We start from the raw sequence: 22733 nt of genomic DNA on the forward strand, positions 1-22733 counted from the left end.
CTGCCGGCTCCAAAAATGACCTTCCAGGGTACAAGTTTTCCCAGGCGCCAGACAGAAGTTTCTTGCTCACTTTTTTCTCCTATGCCTGACTTCCTGCATGATCTCAGCCATCAGTCCGCACCCCCCTGCCCCCAAGCCTGGTCCTTTCCCCGCCCCTGTCTGGGATCTCCATCTGTAAAATGGATCTAGGCACAGTAGTTCTCGACAGAACTGACCCGCCAGCATCTGTGGAAGTCGTTGGCCCAGAGCCTGGCCAGATCTCGCCGGGCGCAGGCAGGGACGCCACTAGTCAGCGAGGGCCCTTCATGTGGTGGAGTCCTCCTGGCCCCAGGGCTGGGAGCCCAGAGGAATTAGCCTGGAAGTTTTCCATAGCGGCAAAACTTTTTGGAGCTCGCTCTGAGCTGGGTGAGGGGAGCCCCAGCCTTGATTTCTCCAGCAGCTCCATTGGGCGGAGCAGGGAAGGGGTGGGAGGACCGAGGACACCGGCTGGAGAATGTGCGGAATGTGCCAGGCGCATCTACCTACCCCAGGAGAGGGCAGAGGAAGGGGGCCGGCCGAGGGGAGGGGCGAGGGGCGAGGCTCCCAGCAGCCGGAGAAAACCTGTTTGTTCTCGGGCGGGCGGAGCCCAGTCCGTGCCTCTTCGTTGCCCCGCGCGCTTCCCACTGCGTACCGCTTCCCGCGCCCGCTGACGCGGCCCGGCTGGGTTCAGTGCTGCCCACCCGAGGGAGCCCGCGCACCACGCCTGTCCGACCCTCTGCCCGTCACACAAGCCGGGCACCTGTACCAGGTAGGGTTGTTGAGTCGCCGTCCTAAAGAAGTGGCTCGACCACCGGGAGGCTACAAGGAGCACCCAGTTCGTGTCCTCCTGGACACAAGCCAGGGCCTCAGTTTCCCTACCAATAATTCATACTCGCTCCAAGCATCCCTCTTCGGAATCCCGTCAGGGAGGCAGTGCCCTCGGTTTCTGCTTTTCACCGCGAGTGAAGAGACAGGCAACGTTCCTCAGAGTGTCCAACAAAAGCAGGTGGCTCTCTGGCTGGTCTAGTCCCTCTGACCTACTCATTTGTGGATGAGACCGATTGTTAGTAGACTGCCAGCGGGGATGGGGCAGGGTGAGCCTAGAATTGGTGTGTTGCAAGCATCACAGAATTCCACATCCTTAGTAAAATGTGCCCATTTTATAGATGAGGAAACTGAGGTACAGAGGCAAGCTTACTCAATAATCCCCTCACTGGCCTGGAGCCCAGAGCAAAGGGACTTAATGGTGGTTTGTGATAGACATGTACTGGTCACTGGGCGACCTCAGGGCTGGGAAGGGAGCTGCTCATACTCAGACAGAAGGCGCCGAATCAAGTGTCACTGTGGTGTTATCAGCGGGATCTGCTGTGCACAGTCTCTGTAACTGGATTGTTTGTGTGGGAGCAGGGGAGAGCCAATAGCCTCATCCTCTTTGCAACTGCTTAGTGATAGCTTGGCCTCTGAGAAAGGTTGGAAACGCAGATCCTCCTGTCGGCCATGCCACTTCCTTCTGTACTGTGGCACCTGGCAGCTCCACTGAGTAAAAGGAGAAGCCTATCAGGCCCACCTTCCCCTCCAAGGCTGTGGAGTCTATAAAGTATGTTGGGAGTTGTGTTCTCCACAAGCCATTGGTACTGACTCTTGACATTAAGGTAGGTGGTGACACCTGCTCTTGGTCTTGTCTTGCTCTCATGGTTCTTTGGATTTCTAGTCATGGGCAGGAAGCAGGTTTCCACAGGCTGATAAACCTGAATAATGGTGAGGGGCTCTGAACTGGAGAGCTGCAGTAGGAAGCTTATGAAGTTCTTATTTTCCCATGGCCTCAACTGGCTCTTCTGCACAAACAGTGCCAGTTTGGGTGGGTGCCAACAGATCTCCAGGGTACAGGTACAACTTACTGGAGGCCTTTCGAGAATGTGCTGTCCATCGCCTTCAGCCCACTCACTACAAGATTGGAAGGAACAGAACCATCCCATCAATTATCAGTGCTGACCGAGGCTGTGCACTCAGTGGAGCAGAACTGATAGAAGGTGCCTAGGTCAAAGCTAAGTACACAGCAGATGCTCAAAATCTGTTCCTTTTCCTCCTCTGGGCACTCATGAGTCAGTGACAAACATGGCTCATGACCACAGAGGGTGCTGCAGCTTTGAAGGTGAAAAGTGTTAGCCTGGATCATGGATGCAACCCAAGATGGAAAGATTAGGAAGGCTCCCTGGAGGAGGGAACCTTTGAAAGTTGAGCAGGTCAAGAGGGATAGGAGAGAAATCAGCCCTTCATTTTACCAAGAAGTCTCTAGAGATAGGTTACTCCAGAAAGAGCTGCCATCTGGATGGTAATAGGACAAAACCCTCCCAACTTAGTGGTGAGAGTAGTGGTCCCAGGAACAACTAGAATGTAGCAACGTCCTTCCTCAAAGTGCTTTAGGCCTTCTAAGACCTGGTAGGGCAGGAACTCTGGTTTCCTAGCGCTCGGGACCTGGTTGAGGTGGGCACTGGTACCTGTTCCCTGAACTGTGTTCAGTTGTGTGCCAAGAAAACACCCCCAATTTTGGCTTTGATGCAGAATCCTGTTTGATGAAAGCCAGAAGCCTGCTCTTCTCCTTTCTCATTGAAGCCTCCATATGTGATTTATCCCTTTAGTTTAGATGTTGCCTCAAGCCATACCCTATATTGTGCTGGGTCACACATAACACACATTTTCTTTCTGCTTGCTAAACACTGAGGCCCCCTTCATTGCCAGCCCTATAGTGACATGGAACAGGATCATTGATGGGGGTCTGGGGTGTGGTGCTGGGAGAAACTTCTCGTATTACACTACAGACTTTGGACACCCATGGTGGGTACTTGGCCTGGGTGCAGACAACTTGTCTGGCTTCTTTCTCCCAAACTAGGCCCCACTTCACCTCTTGCTCCCACGGCCAATGAGGAGGCAAATACCATCCTAGGTTAAACACTGTCCTTGTATCAAGGTGCTTGAATACAAGGTGGGAAATCAAAACCATAAGAGGTTGCGTGGTATGCTCAGGCCTGTCCAAGTGGATGGTTACTTAGGCTGGGCTCTGAACTCAGTGTGGCCTCTGGGCCTTTCTCTTACCCATGGTGCTGGAAAGATACTATCTTCACTGACCACACACCCTGCTACGGGCGATCTGTTGGATAGTTCCTCCTCCTGATCTGCCGTCAGTTCCCTTAGCACACGGCCCTGGTCCTGGTATCAGCTGGTTCTCCATTGGCATAGCTGGTGTCAGTTCATTTTTCCCAAAGAGAAACTGAGGCACAGAATGGAGGCCCTTTACCTTCTCTTGTGGATCCACGTGAAAACATTTGGCAGGTCTTTTCAGCTCACTGTCCCTGCTAGGATGACCAAAGTAAAAGGGTGTGGGCAGGGAAGAGGGAGGGGGTCTGGGTAGAAAAGAAGCTGGAAAACGAAAGACCCAGAGGCCCTGGGCATGTTGTTCTCCAGGGCTTATGTGCAAACTTAAACTCAGAGGTGAGGAGGGTGGACATAGAGCAGTTTTTTTTAACCTACTTGTTAATGCCTACATTGTAGCCCCTCTTCTTGCACAGCTGCCCTTGAAGTTACTGCTGGTGGCCTGGGGAGGCTGTGGAGCTCTGGAGACACACCCAAGATTCAGAGAAGACTTGGCCCCTAGGGTCAGTAGTGAGCAAACCCAAGCTACTGGTGGTGGCTGTTGGTGGTCCCTGTCTTTGGTTCCATCTGTGGGCACACATCAGGCATGAGGTTCAGCCCCCTTGGGCTGTGATCCCTGTGGTGGTTGGCTCAGAACACCACTTTCTGATGACTAAGTCACTTTCCCAGAGAGCTTGATGTGGCAGAAGGTTGCTATGGAGAGAGGAGGCCCCAGGATTCCAGTCACACGAATGGGGATCCCTGTTGAAAATGCTGACATCAGGCATTGCCTGGTTTAACCTATAAAGAGAAAAAACCCACAAAACCCTAAAAGCAGACCTTGTTTCACCATTTCTGAGCATGCGCACACTCAGCTCCTACTCATTCTTTCATAGTTTAGGACCTGGTCCAAGGGCACATCCTTGGGAAATGCAGCACTCTGGCAGGGGCCTCGGGGCCTGTCTGTTTTCCTCTGATTCTTGTCTATCTCCCCAGCACCCAGCCCTGACTGTTAGCTTTCTATGGAAGCTTGTTGCAGAAAAGGAAATGTGACCTTGGGCAAATGCATACTTCTCTCCTGGCTTCCATATTTTTATCCCAAAATGGGGGTAATTGTAGAAGCAAGGGTGGAGTGAAGGGGACTTTGGGCTTGAGATGGACAGGGAAATACAAGAGAGTATAGAGGGATTGATGGGGAGAAGGCTGTAAAGAGAAACATTTTTTTTTGGTGCTAGAAAAGCTGGTGGGTAGTTCTTTTTTTCATTCTCAGTAGAGGATCACTTTCAAGATGGGCAAAAGCAATTTGACCAAAATTAGAAGCAAGTGGGGCTGAGCTCCTGGGATCATGTGTGCTCCGGAAAAGGTCAAACAGGTGGCAGTTGTGAGGACTTGGGATACACATGAAGGATGGAGGAAGGTTGGTTCCAGGATTCCCAGCCCCTTTGACCTCATGACATGTCCATCTGTAGATGGATACAGCATCTCTGAGCGAGTAGGGCTGGCTTGAGACTTTAGATTTCAGTTTGCAGAAATAACCGTTGTGATGTAGAGATATGAGAGAGGTGCCTAGGACTGTGGAGGAAGGCATAGGAGTTCCTCCGTGCCCTTTCTTGTGGGATAGCTGCAGAGGTAACAACAATAGTAACAATGTAAATAGCTCATATGGGGAATTGGAGCCAAGGTCTTGTTGGGAGCAAGATGCTTTCCACTACCCTCAGCAGGCTGCCCTCATCCACATATCTCAGGGCATATCTCTAAGAGCTCTTCCCAGCTGCCCTTAGTGGTCCTGTAGGCCAAGGTACCCCTGAAGTCTCTCGGCATCTTCAATCATTTTTAAATACATCTCTCTGAGAACCAGAAAATGAATACATGAGAGTCAGGGGATTCTAGGATCTTAGAAATGGAAGATAGCTAAGAGAACCCCTTCCCCCTTGGTGTTGCAGCTCCCTACCCCATTGAAAAGGACCTGGCCTGCCTCAGACATCTTCCTCCCAGGATTCCACTAGCACAGACGCCAAGAAGTCTAGAATCTGGGGTTTGGGGATGGGATGGTGGGAGGTGAAATTCCAGACTTTCATGCAGAAGTCATTTACCTGTAAAGCACATTTACAAATACCACTCCCTCCCACCATGCTTGCTTTTTTTCCATATTACATTTTCCCTCTGCAACCCAAGTCTCTTCCAACTCTTTTTTTCCACGTAGTATACCTCCTTCCTGCTGCCTTGTTGGCTTGCCGGCGGGAGCCCCAGGGAGTAGAGCATTGCAGACAGGCCACACACTCCTGCCAGAGAGGCCCAGCCCTCAATTCCTGGGACCTGTACACTGAGCAGCAGACTTAGGAGCTCAGACCAGAGCCAGCTGCTGCTCAGCCTTTGCTCTGGCAGAGCCAGCGCTGTCTAAGGTCTCTAAATCACTTGCATAGATCTTAGTCCCTCCTGGACCAGTGATAGTAGTGTCTCTGCTAGCTCCTTACGGTTGGAAAGCAATCCATCTGCTGACTGCTGCTGACACTCCAGTGCAGGACAGTGAGAATCCGAATGCCCAGGGTTACAAAACCTGGCCACAGGGAACCTGTTTCACAAATGGAACATTTCATCATTCCAGTCTTTTGGGCCTGGAAAGAGAATCAAGTTGGCAGCATGAGTGGTAGTTTAGGTCAGCCTGGGTCCAGTTTGTGGGCCAAGTGCATTCCTTGAGAAGGGATTGGACTAGTAGAGCTAAGTATGCGGAATATGAGTGGGGGTGTTGAGGTTGTGGTTCCTAAATTTTAGCATTTCTTGGCCCCTCATCCTCCGGGTCAAGTATACCTGCTCATCCTTGCACTTCCTTATGAAGCCTCTAGAGGGAGACTGCCACAGCCGAGATTTTCACTACTGTGCTGGCCTTCCATCACATACAAAGCAGCAAGCTCTTCTTGGGCTCCATTGATGAGCAGAGAAGCTGCTCTAAAGCCTCTGCTTTCCCCACAGGGGGGAAAAACAGATATAAGGGCTTGGGTGCATTTTGATAAAAGGGCTTCCTTAAGGCCATCCTTGCATCTGTTGGCATAGGTTGGATTGGGCAAGAAGGGAGGAGTGGAAGTACTCTGGCCAAGGAGCTACCTAATCTGACTGGACTCTGGAGCTCAGAAAGTTTGGATTCTCAGAGTTTTGGAGCTCAAACTAAGCTCTTGCAGGACAGCTATAGAATCAGGGGCCTGTTTCCCTTGCAGATTTTGATTTTTTTTTTCAAGTTTGGTCCTGCACCCATACATGGTGGTAAGGGACCAAGGTGCTGTGTGGGGAGGAGGGTTTGCTCAGGGTGAGAGCAAGTATGAGGATGCTCTTCCCACAGACCAATGGACTCTCTGAGGCTGCCCCTGATCTCAAGCAGTGCCCATCCAAGAGATTAGCGTTAACTGCAGCCTTCATCCATCTTTGATGAGTGAAGTTTCTGGGAGATTGAGGCTGCTCTCAGGGCCCCTGCCTGGCAAAGCCAGAGATTGATGATCCCTGCAAAAGGTCTGCATGCTTGGAGAGGTGGAGTTGGGCTTCCTCTCCTCTCCTCTGCATAAAATATCACAGTTTATCTTTGACAGTGAAGCTCTTCTCCCTCCTACCTCTACCTCTTACTTGTTTTGTTTTGTTTTGTTTTGTTTTGTTTTGTTTTGAGACAGGGTTTCTCTGTGTATCCCTGGAACTCACTCTGTAGACCAGGCTGGCCTCGAACTCAGAAATCCGCCTGCCTCTGCCTCTCGGGTGCTGGGATTAAAGGTGTGAGCCACCACTGCCAAGCTTCCTCTTCCACTCTTACTTGTACTCAGACCCGTGCCTAGCACACCAACATGGAAACAAACCCCATCACCTATACCTTAGGCACCCTCTCATTGTCACACCACACTAAAATAAAAACTGATTTTTCTCAGTTGGTGGAGTGTTTACCTACCACGAAGCTCTGGATTTAGTCCACAGCACTGCATAAAGCAAATGTAGTGGTGTACATACATATTCCCAGCACTTGGGCAATGTAGACAAATGGACAAAAACCATCACACTTGGCTACATAGTGAGTTAAGGCCAGCCTGGGAAAATGAATAGATGGATGGATAGATGGATGGATGGATGGATGGATGGATGCCAGCCTGGGAAAATGAATGGATGGATGGATAGATGGATGCCAGCTTGGGAGAATGAATGAATGAATGAACGAACGAAAACAAAATAATGTTAAAGGCTTTGCTTCTTTCTCACTCCCAGTTAATTTCTATTGACATCTAGCACCAATTTCAGTTTCTAAGACTGGGAGCAAATTTGGGGTATCTTGATCTGGCTCTTCCAGTGAGCTGCCCTAGTCTGCATTCTATTTCAGCAGTGATCTTTTTCTTTATTGTTTCTCAATAGAGAATCTGAAATAACCCAGACTGGCTTGAACTTGCTGTGTAGCCAAGGATGACCTTGTACTTCTGATCCTACTGCCTCCACCTCCTCTGTGCTAAGAATGCAGGAGTTTACCATCGACCTAGTTGTGTGGTGGTGAGAGTGGAACCCAGGGCCTTGTGGATGCTCAACAAGTACTGATCCAACTGCACTATATGCCTAGGCCCTTTCATGTTTACTGTTACTGGAAAGAGAATTGTATTTCTGAAATGTAGTCAGATCTGAGGGGAAGCTGGTGATATGGAAGCACCAGCCCCAGTTCTTTCTGGCACATATCCTTGATCCTTTGCCTGTATTAGGAAACTTCTAGACAACATGGCTATTGGATCTATCAAGGGGAAAACTCACAAGTTCTGGGTTTAATACAAGGCCTAGCATGAATGCAGCTGCTATAATGGGGATGAACGTCACCTGCTTGCCCAGTTCCTCTGTGGAAACCAGTGGCCACAGTCCCTGGGGTCTTGGAAAGGAGTATGTCCTTGAGGTACCTTACAGAAAATAAGTTAAGATAGCAAAAATAAAAAATGGCCTAGTACAATTTGAGGGACCAATGGGCGGCGCATTTGCTTTCATGCAAGAGGAGAGGGACTGTCCAAGGTTTTCATATTTAATAGCATGAAAAGACCTAGGGCTGAAGGCTCAGGCTTTAGTGGTCTGCATACAAACACTGACTGAATCATGCACTCAGGCTCATGTAGTCACTACACATTTCTGCTAGGATGCAGACAATTGAGTTTATGCAACCATAAGAGCAACTGAACACTGATGTGGCAGCTTCAGTGCCATAATGAGGTTCCATTCCTGGCATGTAGAAGGTTCAGCCTGCCTGGACTGCTCACTTGGTAGTTTATGGGAGAGCAGGCTCTTGCTGATGTGGCTAATTTAGTTTGGTCTTGGCCTCCTTCCCTTACTCTTTTAGTGTATCCCCGATTTCCACAAAAACATATCCAGGTCCTGCCAGTTGGCACCATTACTGAACTGGTCAAAGTGTAGCCCTGGAGGGACCCAAGGGGGTGGCAGACCCCAGGGAGAAAGGTCTTTCTGCCTTATCACTGCCAGGGCCTTGCTTTTTGTCCTGTTCACACCTCTGAACCTCCCAGACTCTCTTTATGTCCAAAGGAGCCAGTTTGGTTATTAATATATCCAAAATATCCAAACCCACAGTCTAGTCCTTTCCTCTTCCTCAGCTTTGGGTCTCTCAGCCTGGCGAACAGATTATAAAGAACCTGGAACCTGTTGACTCTGACCAGTCTCCTCAGCTGATGCCGAGGCCACTCCTTAGCCTTTGGTCCCTGTGAGGAAACAGGATGAGGAGCCAACCTCAAATAGGGCTGCAAATATCCACTTTGTCCTGCACTGGTTGGAGAACACTAGCTGAGAGCGTTTCCTCCAGCTTTCCCCCAGCAAACAGATTTAAAGTCACTATGACTTGGCTTATGGCCAGCTGCCAATGATATGCCTGACTTTACAGCAGTCCAGAAATGTAGATCGTTTCACTTTCATCTTACAGGTGATAAAACTGAGGCAACCCAGAGAGATTAACTGATTTGCCCAAAGCATGACAGCTAGTGTAAGAAAGATGATTGAGTCCTAAAGCTGCTGGTTCCCTGAACCCTTGCCCTACCTCCAAATCTGCCTGCCCTCAAAGGTGGTGTGTCTGAAATGTGCTTCCTTCAATCCTACTGTCTGGCTCAGTGCCATACTACTCTCCATGACACTGTTGGAACTTCCGTATTACTACCTGCTCCCTTCCCCAGACTCTTTCCATTAGCACTCTCTGTGATCCACCCTTAATAACTGACTAGAACAGTCAGTTCTTGACTACCCACATGTTTTCATATTCTCCAGGTGAGCAGCCATGGCTATACAGGTAGGTGTAGCACCCACGGTGGAATGTGTGCTTAGTCCTTGATCTCTCTCATACATTTGGAATTCCACCAATTCTTGTCACCCCTGATACCTGAAAGGAAACCTGCATGATCTTGGTGTGCTCCAGGTTCATTTCTCTTTTATGATGCCATATGTGAGACTGGGTGCTAGGCTAGAGAAAATATATTTATTTACTTCTAGAGACTCAAGGCCATAGGGGGTAGCATCGCCTTGATTCAAGTAAGGATCTCATGGCTGGTGGCATTACAGTTTTGGGCAGGAGAACCTGAGTTTGTGAGATGGAAAGCCAGGGAGAAACCAGAGCTGGGCCAGACTTGCCTTTTGACAACAAACACTGATGAGAACTAACCAGTTTCTCTCAAGACATTAATTCCATCATACAGAAGCTCTCCCAATTATCTATCCAACCTTATTTTGTGTGAGGGAGTGGGGATGGGAATGGGTATGGATGTGTGGGTAAAGGGGCTAAGTATGGATGCACATGTGTATACATGTTCATATGCACACGTCAAAGTCAGAGGTCAGTATCAGGTATCTCTATCACTGTTTGCCTTATTTTATGAGATAGGGTCTTCTAGACTGGCTGGCCACCAAGCCTCAGGGATCCTCTTGTCTTTGCCTTCCCAGTGCTAGAGCATAAGGGTGTGTTATGATGGCCAGCTCTGACTGAGTAATTTTCCCATTCCCCCAAATTTCATTTCTTAAGTGTCCCCTCTTAATACTGCCATATTGGGACCAAGCTTCCAACACAAGAGCTTTTAGGGGACAAACCACATCCAAACTCTAATGGTGACCCACAAGCCATTACAATTCATGTATTGACAGATTTGTCTTTGTCTTTGTTCCCAGGAGCTCACTGAATCCACTAATTAAAGAGCTGAAAGATAAACATCATGAGTATTTCTTCCTTAGGAAGTATTGGGAAAGGTGAGCCTGGGTGCCATGTCTGCCTGAATTATCCCAGGCAAACCCCTAGAGGGCTTATGCATACTGCCCATGCAGCTAGTGGATGACCTCATAATGGGTGGGCTGGCAAGAGCCCTGGGTCTAGGGGCTGTGGTTCCCTGTATAAAGCTCTTAGCCTTGCCTCTGCCAGGGAGAACTGTACCATCTGGTGAAGAGGAGCGCAATAATATCCTAAGACAGATGAAAGTACGGACTACACTAAAGGGTGACCAGAGCTGGATCACCAAGCATGATGACTCTGAGGATCATACCATGTAAGTCCAGGACAGAAAGCCAGAGGGGAAGGCTGCAATAGTGAGGGCATGTGACCCAGCCCTTCCTAGGGATGCTGAGGACATTCCACCATTTACAGCTCGGTCAGGTTGTGTGTCCACTGGCCAGCCAGGCGACATTAAAACTTGAAAAGCTGTACACAGCCACAAATATCGCAATCCTATGTGCTGAGAGGCATGTGTAAAGTGGGTCAGGAAAGGGGAAGGTGAGGTGCAATGGCGGTACACGTAAGGCTAACTTTGTGATAGAGCCACAGGAGTGGTGGTGGTGAGGAGCATGGGAGCCACTATCTTCAGGGCCTGTCTTTCTGCAGAGAGCCACTCTCACGTCACAACCGAGCCACATCCTTCTCATCAGTCAGAGACGAATCAAATGCCAGGTAAGAGGTGGTACCTAGCTGACTCTTAAGTGGACCCCAGGAACTCTTCTGCAAAGAAGTGTAGATCTCACAGAAGAGATCTACATGAGAAGGGCATGGAGGACCTTTAATGAGTCATTTGTAATGTTCTTTGAACTTTCCTTTTAGTGTTTCTGGAACTTGGCCATCTCCAAGAATCTGCTAAGAACAAGGTTTATAGGAGTGAATGGTAGAGTTCTGTGGTACTAGTAGACCTGCCCAGAGCACTCATATGCTGAATAGAACAACTCTTGGCTGAGTCCTTGTCATCTTGCTTTCTGCTTTCATACTTCCATTGCCACTTGGGAGTGAGTGCTTCAAGGACCAGAGGAGGAAACATTCTAGAGGAGTAGGAAGGGAAGGCCATAGAGATTTACCTTCCATCAGAACATCCCAGGTTTGGGTCAGCCTGGGCTCTGACCAAAGGACTTTCAGTCTGATCCAGGAGAGAACAGATTCTGCAGTAAATGTCCAGCCATAAAGCAAGCCTGGCCTGGTACCTGCTGTAGGTTAGGCTATGCTGAGCATGGCTGTGGAGGAGTCAGACATCGCAGTGTTCCTGGAAGAGACTGAAGGAGAGATAGGTGGAGCAGAGTGGGCACCTGGTCACAGTATTAGGAGATCAGCTGTTGTAGTTGGAAATAGGATGGAATAAGTGGTCTGAAATCCATAGTAAGGCCACGATTCCCTTGATGTCTCCTTTTTTCTTGTCAGGTCTCCAAACGCAAGGGCTCCAGCTGGTTACATAATCCGGTAAGTGACTTCTAGACCCTACCTGCATCCTCATGCCACTAGAGCCACTAGAGCCACACCCAGACTTCTCAATACCTTCTGGTGTCTCTTGTAGGGGAGTGTTCACCCGAACAATAGATAGCTCTTCTCACTCCCAGCATCGCCCCTCTAAGACCAACGGAGCTCCAAGAAGGTACATCCTGGTTAGATAGTCAATAGGAAGGTTGGGAGAGCCTTGTCCAGAACCAAGTCTGAGAAAGGGCTAGCAAAGTAATAAGAGAATGTCCTGTCTGGCTTATTCTCAGGGACAGAGGCTGGGAGAGGGAGATCCTCACCCAGGGAGAGGGACTCTGGACAGAGATGTGGATTGTGCCCACACATCTTCATTTTACTTACCCCTTGTCCCCTTGGTCTCACAGCAAGCACCTTGCACTTGCTGAAGGCACTGAGCCATGCGCTTAGTTCACCTTTCCAGTATGACAAGGCATCATGTTACCCAAACACCTTGATACCAGTCAAAACTGGGGCACTATTGGAGAAGATATGGAAGAGAGCCCAGTGGGTTCTTTTCTACCCAGTTGGGTCTGCCCTATTCAGAATGCCTGGCCCCTATCCTGTCTCTCTTGGGCTGTGTTGGTAAACCTAGAGGCAAGAGGGGACCTGTGGTTGGGCAGATGGAAATGACTTGCTCTTCTAGTGCTTCTGGGCAGCTGGGAGCAGCTAATTCTGGTCATCCTCTTCAGTCGTCTGGCTATAAGATGACTACGGAAGATTATAAGAAACTGTGAGTATACAGTGGTGCCCGATACTGGACCTACTGAAGGCAGGTAGACACTTACCTCTGAGCACAACCTGGGGAGAGCTATTCTAGTGGCTTAACAACCCCTGCCACTTATAGATGTGGCCTGGAGCAAAGGATGACAAAACTCTAGAAAAATGAATGCTCATGCCCAATACCCTCCTTTTAGGAGGCAAAGACTGTTGGAAGCTTCTGGAAGGAGCATATGCGTCTAGTCAGTGGACCATGAGCCATAGCTATGGGGGGTTCACTCTCTGGGTTTCCTAGATGAACTCCCTTCCCCATTCAGGTCTCAGGTTCTTGGGCTGGGCTGGGCTGGGCTGAGCTATGCTTTGAGGCATGAATTTTCTTAGGTTGCCACTGTCCCCGTTGGCTATTGGTGTGGGTATTTTGTATCTAAAGCTGAGCTTCCCTTGAGGTTCCTTCCAAGGAACCCTAGACTGGAAGGGGGGTTCTAGACAGATGTCTGGATTGTGCCAGTACTTCCCAGTAGTCCACATCTTCATACAGCTTATTCATTGCCCCCATCATCCTGTTTTATGGCACAGCTGGCAGTATTTCTAGGGAAGTAGTGAAACTGCAATTGGCTGAGGGTGGTAGCCTGTAGCAGGGAACAGGAAGGACATGGAGGAAAAAGAGTCATACCTGCATCTCTCCCCCACAGAGCACCGTACAACATCAGGCGCAGCTCCATATCAGGGACTGAGGAAGAGGAGGTGCCATTCACCCCAGATGAGCAGAAACGGAGGTGATGGTGTTTGTTATGGGCATACCCATGGGCAGGGCAGGGGCCAGAGTCTTCACAGATTGCTGAAAGGAATCATACAAGCCAGAGTACAAAATGCATGACACATAAATCATGAGGACACCCCATGTCTTTCCAGGAGTCTAGGAACTATCTCTCAGTGCTAGGCCAGCTCAGGAGGCACTTCTGAGAACCTTCCAGGGATAGAATCTAGGAAACACAGGTCCACAAAAAAAGGCTTATGTGCAGATTCAAAAGGTCCCAGGGAACTTGAAAAATATGCAGGGCAAAGTGCCCTAGGAGGGGCGTCTGCAGTGTTCTTTGAGTTCAAGAATGGATCCAGAATTTCAAATGCCCTGTGCTTACAAAGAAGGAATCCAGACTAAAGGCCAACATCTGCCAACCCATATGCTTTAGGAAGCATAGTGACAACCCCTTGCTAAAGGCCCTGTAAGGGTGTCCATTCTGTGCAAAAAGACCACAGTTGCACAAGGCCTGAAATCTGGATAGTGCAAGGGACAGGCAAATGAATAAGCTCTGATGGTGGCTCCTACTGAATGCTGTTCTGTCACCTGCTTAAGTGTGTGAATTTAGTCAAATCACCAGAGCAGTGGCCAGGCTCAGTCAGTAATGGAGTATGTCGGCACCTACTTGCCTGGGTTGGGAGAGTCAATGAACCATTGTGAAGATGTCTGCATTGCTGAGCAGGGCACATGCTACATGCTCCCTAAGGAAGTGTCCTTCCCTCCATGTCCATTGTCCCTCTGAATAGTTCTTAGAGCAGTGCTTCCCCATGGTGTGCTCCTGAGTCAGACAGTGAACATCCCAAGCTAGACTGACAGAGAGGCTAGACTGACACCCATCAAATGTCCCCCTTTATACTACCCCAGGTCCCAGGCTGCACTTGGTGTTCTGAGGAAGACAGCCCCCCGGGAGCACTCTTACGTCCTCTCAGCAGCTAAGAAGACCACTAGGTGAGTTGTCCAGGAATGAGTCCCTGTGAGCTTGAGCCTGCCTTGGCCACTGCTGACTCCATGTTCTGGGCTCCTTCTTTTTTTCTTGGGGCTTCAGCTTTCCTTTGACTGGTGAAAGAATGAGTTGAATACCTCCATGAGAATTCTAGCTTGAGCTCCAGGGTTCTCAGATGCACTTCTTAGAAAGATAAACAGACTAAAATTAGGTAAGGTCCTGAGAGTTGGAAAGGTTCAGGCAACTGGAAATGTTCAGGACCCTATAGGGATGGGGGCTAAGATGACACCTGCCCTTGAACTTTTTCCAACATGTTCCCCATTCTGCTTCCTTTCTAGCAGTCCGACCCAGGAGCTGCAGTCGCCATTCCTTGCAAAAAGGTAAGTATCAGTCAGGAAAGCCAGATAGCAAGCCTGCTGTCAGTAGGGATGCTGGGAAAAAGAAGGAAGCTCTCTCTGAGCAAAGAGAGTCATGTGATGCCAACTCCGGCGTCTTTTTGGAGGCCAGGCAAAGACCTAGGTAACTGGTGACACATGTGTCCCTTTTAGCCAGTTCTGTGCAGTTAGGAGCCTGGCTGAGAAAATGCTTTTGCTTAGGGGCCTTAGCAAATGTCCTCACTCCTTCCACAAGCTGGTAGGCACCAAGAAACCAACATAGCAAGACTCCTTGCTCTTGCCCTGCCCTGTGCTCTTCTATCACCCAGACCTAGGACCAGAATCACCAAGAGAAACTCCATGGGAGCTGACTGTGATGTTACTGATTGGTCCTATGGGGCAAACAGGGTGAAAGAGGGAATGAGTCCTATGTCGGTAGTCTAGTTGAGTGAGGTAAGGGTCTCATTATTTGACACAGGTCAACATCTCTAGAGATGCAAACAGGGGAAGATGAGGTCATACTAAATTAGGGTAGGCCCTGAATCCAATGGTAGTGTCCCTTCGAGACCAAGGAAATTCGGACACCGACACAAAGAAAAGTCCACATGAATGAAGACAGTGGCCTAAACTGGAATGAGGCAAATACAATTTGTTCCAACCCTGCCAACACCTCAATTTCAGATTTCTGACCTCCACTTCTGGGGTTTTAAGCCATTCAGTTGGTGGTACCTTGTTCTAGTAGCCACAGCTAAGAACACACTATTCTCTGTTACTTTGTCTATGGAGGAGCAAGGTGCTGCCAACCCCCGTACCTTTCACTGCTTATTGTATTTTAGTCAGCTACTGTCATGTCACACAGCAGTATATCTACTTCTGGGCCTTTGCAGTGGCTAGGCCTGGGGCTTGGACCATTTGGAGTGCCTGTTCCTTGTTGACTTTACACCTACAGCTTACCCTCTTTGCATCTCTCAAGAACGTATTTCTAACGAAGTCAGACTCATGGGTTCCAGGGACTATTCCAATGGTTTTATAGTCACCTGACTCATCTGGACACTGGTGAAAGCACACCCTTCAAAGGCCAAAAAGCACCAAGGTAACTGAGAAGACCACAGGTGCCACTTTTTCCGCCCACAGGGTTGATGTGGTAGATGAGGACGTCCTTCCTGAGAAAAACCAGGAACCACCTGCTCTGGCAAGACCTGATCCTGGCCGAAGCAGGTAATCAGTCACTCCCCTTGGGCTGTGAGAGACTGGCCACTGCAGCAGTAGCACCCCAGTGTTAAGCTTGCACCCGGACTTCTATAACTTGGCCAAGTTCAGCCTACCTGGGAGACACACTTGTCTCCAACACTTCTCACATCTGCCTTCTTTGCCAGTGTGGATGGAGGTAGGACCCAAATATCTCAGGACATTCTAATTGAGTGCATGCTAAACATGCCTAGCCCCTCTGGAAGCCAGGAACATGTCAAGAATCATCTCTAGTATATGAGCTGGTAATATGGCTTCTCACTGGCCTGGCTGGCTGGCTCTGGCAGCCAGGGAAGGTCTAGCAGTGGGGTTACAGTGCAGGGCTGTTATTTTCAGGCTGCTACCCCAATGACCTTTCTAAAATGTCAGATTGACTGTGTCAAACCCCTTACCTCCACTTCAAGCCCATTTGCAGCTTCCCCTTACCAGGCACATCTGCTAGAATGCCCACCTAGAAGCCCCTTCATTGCCTGAGAGTAGCCTAGGGTTAGCTCTGGGTGGGAGACTGGAACCAAGAAGGCTTAAGGACGAAGAAAAGATGAGGACCAGGAGGGAGAGGTATGGGTCTGGTTATCACACTGCAGGGAGGCCCCAGAAGGAGGACGCCCAAAGATGCTGACACAGAGTGGGAGGGGAAGCCTCTCCTCCCCCCACACATTGCCCAGGCTCTCCTTTGGCCTACAGCTCGACAACCGAGAAGATTGCCCATCGGCAGATTACACCCCCCACAGCAGAACTCCACCTGGTGGCCCCAGACCTGGAAGCCCTGAGGTACTGAGGCCCCATTGCTGTCCTGTCTCTCTTTAGCCTTTCTCAACATGAGAGAGAAGCAGGAGACTGGTTTGTAACAGGTGTGGCAAACCTGGCTTCTCCATCACTATCTTATATACATTTAAAATAATTATATAATGAATAATTATGCAATGTAATTTTGTGAGGTCAAAGACCTGGCCTTGGGATCTAATCATGATTGGGACTTCCTGGGCAAGAACTATTGACTTCATCTGATGAAGGAGACAGATAGATGCTAATATGAACGAGATCAGCCTATAATGCTGGCCATGCCATGTACCTCCATGCCCTCAGAAAGTGACAAGACTGGTCAGCAGAGCTGGGTGGGGTCAATGTGTCTGTGTAACCCTTTATTAAAACCAGAGTGTTAATTATGTTGCTTATAGGACAAGGCATTTGGAACTGGGTGGAGTTCTTGGGTCTGCCTCCATAGTTCACAATGCCACAGTGCCCTGTGCTTGGTATAAGAATGGATGAAGGGGCTGCATCCATCAAGGAGCACAAAGATCCAAGCTCCTTTTCCTTGGGGTGGGCACGCAGGAGACAGGCCAGCTCTATCTTCAAACTCTGTGTCATCTTTCTTACTGTCCCCCCTCCCCCATGCTGCCTTCCACACATCTACCTAAATTGATAGCATGAAAGAACAGTGAGTAGCCTAGCAGGTTATGCAGACTGGGAATAACACAGAAGCATGAATGTTTCAAGGACAGATTGGGGGGGGGGGATAAAAGGAGACCAGAAACATGTGGCCAAGGAAGCAGAAGGTTTCACAGGATTGAGGGAAGAGAGATGGTAAGTCTGGGGGAAGAGACCCACTGGTGACCCAAAATAATGCTGAAACTGACTTCTGGACTTGGTAACAAAGGGCTCCTGATGACCTCAGGACTGACTGAGGGGTTAGGACAGGAACTCAGAAGAAAGCCTTGTCACTTGTGGAACTTGGAACACACCACTCAGGCCTTCTGAGCATCAGGTGGCTCATCTGGAAAAAGGGCATGTAACGATACTGAAGTCGATGTGGAGAATTAATGTGTGGAAAGTTGGAAGAACAGAGCCTGGCCCCTAGTCAACAACGGTGACGAATAATGAGGATTTGTGAGTTGGTCAGTTCATCATTAGCATATTTTCAGCTCTTTCAAGGCAGCTGTCATTTAAGGATGAGGTAACTGCCTCCATCAGAGTGTGGGTGGAGGAGTAAAGTCATTTCTTACCTCCGCAGCTCTTCCCAAAAAGCCTTGTGCACTCAGCCTAAAGGTTTCTGGTAGCCTGGGTCCAATGTTAGCAGCTGACATACAGACCAGCACTATACTACTGTTGCATATCTGAAAAGGAAGAAGTAGAGCTAGAGAGCGTGGGTCTAGGGGGAGCAGAACTATATTTCACCAGAGGCGCACCGACTCCAGACCAGGCTATCCCTCTCAAAGTCCTTGGGCCGGCACTATGTTGTCATTTGGGAGCCCTAGAACCCCCTCCCTAGAGTGAAGTGATCCCTGGGAATGAGGGAAGGGGAGCTTGGATGAATGGGAAAGGTTTTGACTTCTCTCTCTGGCTTACTAGCAGCCCAGAATTCCTCGTGTCTTGCTCTAGTGACCATTGACCATCAATGTGGCTACCTCCCTCTGAGTTTTCACCTTTTGTTTCCATTCTTGTTTGAAAGCTGTTAAATCTGAATAGCAATGTTTGCCTAGAGTCCACTGGAACTTGGATTGGCTCTGATCACAATAATTTAGAGAGGCAAAGATTTCTGCTCCCAAGTCATCTAAATTACACGAGGTCACAGCCTAATGAACGTGCTGAAACAGGCATTGGTGCAGGAAAAAAAAAAAAAGGTGAGATGCCAGTGCTTCCCACCGCCATTACCAGTACCACATCCTTTGCCCATGCATGTTTTACTTCTTGTTGGATTTTCTTCTTCTCCAGACTTAGCCACTACTGAACCCCCATCATTGACTCTCCAATTCCTGCAGAACAAATCCAAGTCCCTAACTCATAGCTATAGGCCCATCCCTCAGCAAGGAATGGCCTCGGGTACAATGAATGTGTGGGGAAGGCAGAAAAACAAAAAACAATAACAGACTAATGAATGACCTAATAATAGAGGAATCTCTGCCTTCTTACAAAGTCTGCCTTCCCCACATACTCATCTGCATAAGTAGCCTTTGTCTCCAGGGATGCCTCTGTTTTAGTTTGGAACCATGTTGGAATTGGTAGAACTGTCACTTTTTTTATTATTATTATTGTTGGTCTGAAGAGAGCTGAAACTGCTGAAGGGCCAGCCCATCCTCATGACCTCCTGAAGTCCACCCCACGTGGATCCATCCCTTGAGGACACTTTTCTAGGTGCTTTCCCAGCTGGTTCTCCCAGCAGCAGGTTCATTTTCTCACTAATCTACCTAGTTGCAGCGGGTGCCTGGAGACAGATAAAGTAGGCCCCACCTCGGTAATCTCTGTTTTGAAGAGGTCTGGGAAAGGCCATTAGGCCAGGGACTCGGTTCTTTGAGTTGCTACTAATGTAACTTTTTGCTATCTTTGCAGGCATCAGAAAGATCTTTCCCAAATAAACCACAATGTGTTTATCCCCCTCTTTCAACTTCTCAATGGCTCTCTACTTCCTTGAAATTAAGCCGAAACCCCTGTCTCTAGCTCCTATAGTTCTGCATGGCAGTGGGGACTCCCTATCCAGCCTTTTCTTTCTCCTGTACCACAGTGCTGCAAACTGTTTCAGAGTGCTATTGGCTATTGTAGAAGACATCTGATCTAGTCTGGCTCTGGTGGCTTTCTTTTGGACTGTTCATTGGCATCATCCTTCCATTTGTTTTACATGAAGCTAAACCTTAAACTCATTTGCAAAATAACATGAAGTATCTTTCTAGATTTGTAGGATTTAGTGCAGTCTGTTACAGTTATCTCACTTATACTAGTTTGAAGTTTGATTTTGTATGTATATGTGGGTGTACATGTGTATGCATGTCTGTGTGTATGTTCACATGGGTATGCTCCTGTGTGTGTGTGTGTGTGTGTTTATGTGTGTCTGTGTGTTTGTGTATGCGCATGTGTGTCAAGACCAGAGATCAACTTCTAGTGTCATTCCTTAGGCACCATACATCGTGTTTTGTGAGACAGGATCTCTTATCAGGACCTAGGATTTAACATGTTCCAAAGCATAGAGTAGTTGAAGACTAATGAGTGAGGAGACTGGATCAGGGCCGTGTTCCATATAATGAAATTTTATCAGGTTTTAATCCAAAGAAGAACGGCTGTGGTTTATAGACTTAAAGATGAATAGGTATTTGAATTTTAACACCACACTACAGTCACCTTTTACATTAAATCATATGCTGGGAGGTGGTGTGGAAAATGGATCTGTAAGCTACAGGCCTTGTTATGCACCTTTTTTTTTCTTTTAAATTTTACTAACGATTAGAACTGAGGAAAATAATAGCTGATGATAGCTACAGTATGTTGTTTTTATGTACTTTACAGTTGCCTCAATAACCCTGTGAGATGGGTAAATGGGGAAACAAACAGGTTAAGTGATTTATCCAAAACCATACCCGTGGTAGCTGAGAGCTAATGAACAGCCTCAAGGAGAAACCTTCTGAGAAACTTGAGCAAGCTAGTTGATGAAATGTGTTTGAAGGCTAATGTCTCCTTCCAGCTGGTGTACTTAATCTGGTGTTATTCCCCAAGCCAAGAAAGATTTCTGATTGTGCAATTTGATAGAGGAGAAAACTTGGGTCCACACATGTGATGAGCAAATAGGAATAAACTCTAAATCTGCCCTACTGCAGAGCTCAGGCCCAGATAGTAACATTGCTCTAATATTTACCCGTTTGAAAAATCAAAGCAAACATTTCTGATGACACTGTTTAATAACTGGCTATGTTTGGATTGTTTTTTTTCCCATTTAAATTAAAAAAATTATATGTATAAGTGTTTTGCCTGCACATGTATGTTTTTGCACACCACCCATTTGCCACGTCAGTGGTGGCCAGTAGAGAGAGGACAGTGGATCCTCGGAGACTAGAGTTAGAGATTGTTTCTAGCTGTATGTGGGTGCTTGTAATAAAACTTAAGATTTCTAAAGAGTACACACTGCTCTTAACTGCTGAACCATCTTTCTAGCCCTTCATCTGGGGAAATATTAATAACAAGAGTTCTTGAGATTTTTGTTTAATTTCCTGAAGGTATGTCTCCAGCGTTTTTCTTAAGCATTTCAATTTCCTCTCTTCTCCAGTATACACTGGAGATGGCAGCTCTCAATCAGAGGTTTGTCCTGCCCACCCCTACCCTCTTGCGTCATACAGTAGTAACCGAAGATTTTTTGGGTTGCCACAACCGAGGGTGGCTTCTAAAGGCTAAAAATCATGGATGCTGCTAAACGACCTATAGTGACAGGTGATATTAGTGCCTCATTCTCAACACACACAGTATTATTATCCAGACAAAAACGTTAATATTAATATTGACAAGCCTTGCTCTAGCAACTTATGTTCACTTGGGGGAACACACACACACTGAGGAGTGTGTCAGCATAGATCTAGTCAGACTGCCGCAGACAGGCACCACGAATACGGACGCATGCACCCGTGACTGCAGCAGATTTCTGTTGCGCAGGCAGATTTGGATCGCTCCTGCGGGGGGGGGGCGGGGAGGGAAGGGGGGAGGGGGCGCATGCGCATGAGTAAGCTAGCCAGCTCCAGGGTAAGAATACACCTACTCGCGCGGCCATTTCCTGCAGCCGCTAGCTCAGGCTGAGGTGCCCGCTATGAAAGGAGAGTACAAAATGGCTGCTCCAGAGACCAGCTTCTAAGGGGCTCCTCCTGAGGCAGTGCTAGCTCCAGCCACGAGATGGCGCTGGAGGATCACAAATGGTCCCTGTTGCGCCAGTGCACTCCCGTTACCCATCCCCCTACTAGTAATGTCAGAGGGCGGTTGACTACAGTAGCCTACTTAGGAGTGACCAAACCCAAGGATAGTCCCCTTTCCTTTGATAAACAGTGGTTGATGGGCTTGAGGACAGACCCAGGTGACAAAGTTAATGTAAATGTCAGAAGCCTTAGGAGCTTTACCCAGTGTTCATTTGATTGTGCAAAGTGGACTAAATGCAGGGATTCTTGAGCTTGAATTTAAGCCCAAGGTAACTTTATGGGACCCTTGGATCACTCAGCTCTTACATGAACAATAATGGAAATAGTTTCCACCATAGACAGTTCAAAGAGTTAAATGGGTTTACATATGTAAAGCATGCAGGACACTGAGGAGTGTGTACAAAATATTATCAAATGCTACATTTATTCTTTATTTTATTTTATTTTATTTTACTTTTAATTTATTTTTTACACTCCATGTTCCATTCCCTGCTCCCCCCATCCACCCTCCAACTGCTCCATATCCCATACCTCCTCCCCACCCCACTCTGTCTCCACGTGGATGTCTCTACCCCACCCCACCTGAGCTCTAAACTCCCTGGGGCCTCCAGTCTCTTGAGGGTTAGGTGCATCATCTCTGAATGAACACAGACCTGGAAGTTCTCTGCTGTATGTGTGTTGGGGGCCTCATATCAGCTGGTGTATGTTGCCTGTTTGGTGGTCCAGTGTCTGAGAGATCTTGGAGGTCCAGATTAATTGAGACTTGCTGGTCCTCCTACAGGATCGCTCTTCTCCTCAGCTTCTTTCAGCCTTCCCTAATTCAACAACAGGGGACAGCTGCTTCTGTCCATTGGTTGGGTGCAAATATCTGCATCTGACTCAGCTGCTTGTTGGGTCCTTCGGAGGGCAGTCATGATAGGTCCCTTTTTGTGAGTGCTCCATAGCCTCAGTAATCAAATGCTACCTTTATAAAACCTTCAAGATAGATAAAGTTCTGCCAATTTTTTTTTTTGTTGTTTATTCAGTCATTTGATAGCACACCGTCTTACCTTTTTCCTTCAAAGTTTTGGTATCACATGTTAAATCTAAGACTTAGATTGTTTTCTTCTTTGTT

General features: G+C 48.1%; 1 protein-coding gene and 1 non-coding gene across 6 annotated transcripts in view; both read left to right on the forward strand.

Moving 5' to 3' along the window:
- Nucleotides 1-519: 519 nt before the first annotated feature.
- Zfp185 (zinc finger protein 185) overlaps nt 520-22733 on the forward strand; it is a 44292-nt gene continuing 22078 nt past the window's right edge. Inside the window, exons 1-13 of one of the 5 annotated variants that reach the window (XM_006527961.4) lie at nt 550-787; nt 3585-3671; nt 10303-10380; nt 10550-10673; nt 11006-11071; nt 11804-11842; nt 11937-12014; nt 12519-12605; nt 13285-13368; nt 14256-14339; nt 14673-14714; nt 15843-15926; nt 16641-16727. In XM_006527961.4, coding sequence (XP_006528024.1) covers nt 10347-10380; nt 10550-10673; nt 11006-11071; nt 11804-11842; nt 11937-12014; nt 12519-12605; nt 13285-13368; nt 14256-14339; nt 14673-14714; nt 15843-15926; nt 16641-16727 — 809 coding nt within the window. In that variant the 5' untranslated portion in view covers nt 550-787; nt 3585-3671; nt 10303-10346. Of the gene's footprint in view, nt 788-3584; nt 3672-10302; nt 10381-10549; nt 10674-11005; nt 11072-11803; nt 11843-11936; nt 12015-12518; nt 12606-13284; nt 13369-14255; nt 14340-14672; nt 14715-15842; nt 15927-16640; nt 16728-22733 lie in introns of all 5 variants that reach the window. The other 4 variants (NM_009549.3, NM_001109043.1, XM_006527963.4 and 1 more) reach the window with 4 other exon arrangements.
- Nucleotides 5347-5412, forward strand: Mir2137 (microRNA 2137). Its single transcript, NR_035517.1, has one exon. It is a non-coding gene; the product is annotated as a microRNA 2137 (primary transcript).

The sequence above is a fragment of the Mus musculus genome, chromosome X, assembly GCF_000001635.26.
Source record: "Mus musculus strain C57BL/6J chromosome X, GRCm38.p6 C57BL/6J".
In the NCBI taxonomy this organism is placed as follows: Eukaryota; Metazoa; Chordata; class Mammalia; order Rodentia; family Muridae; genus Mus; species Mus musculus.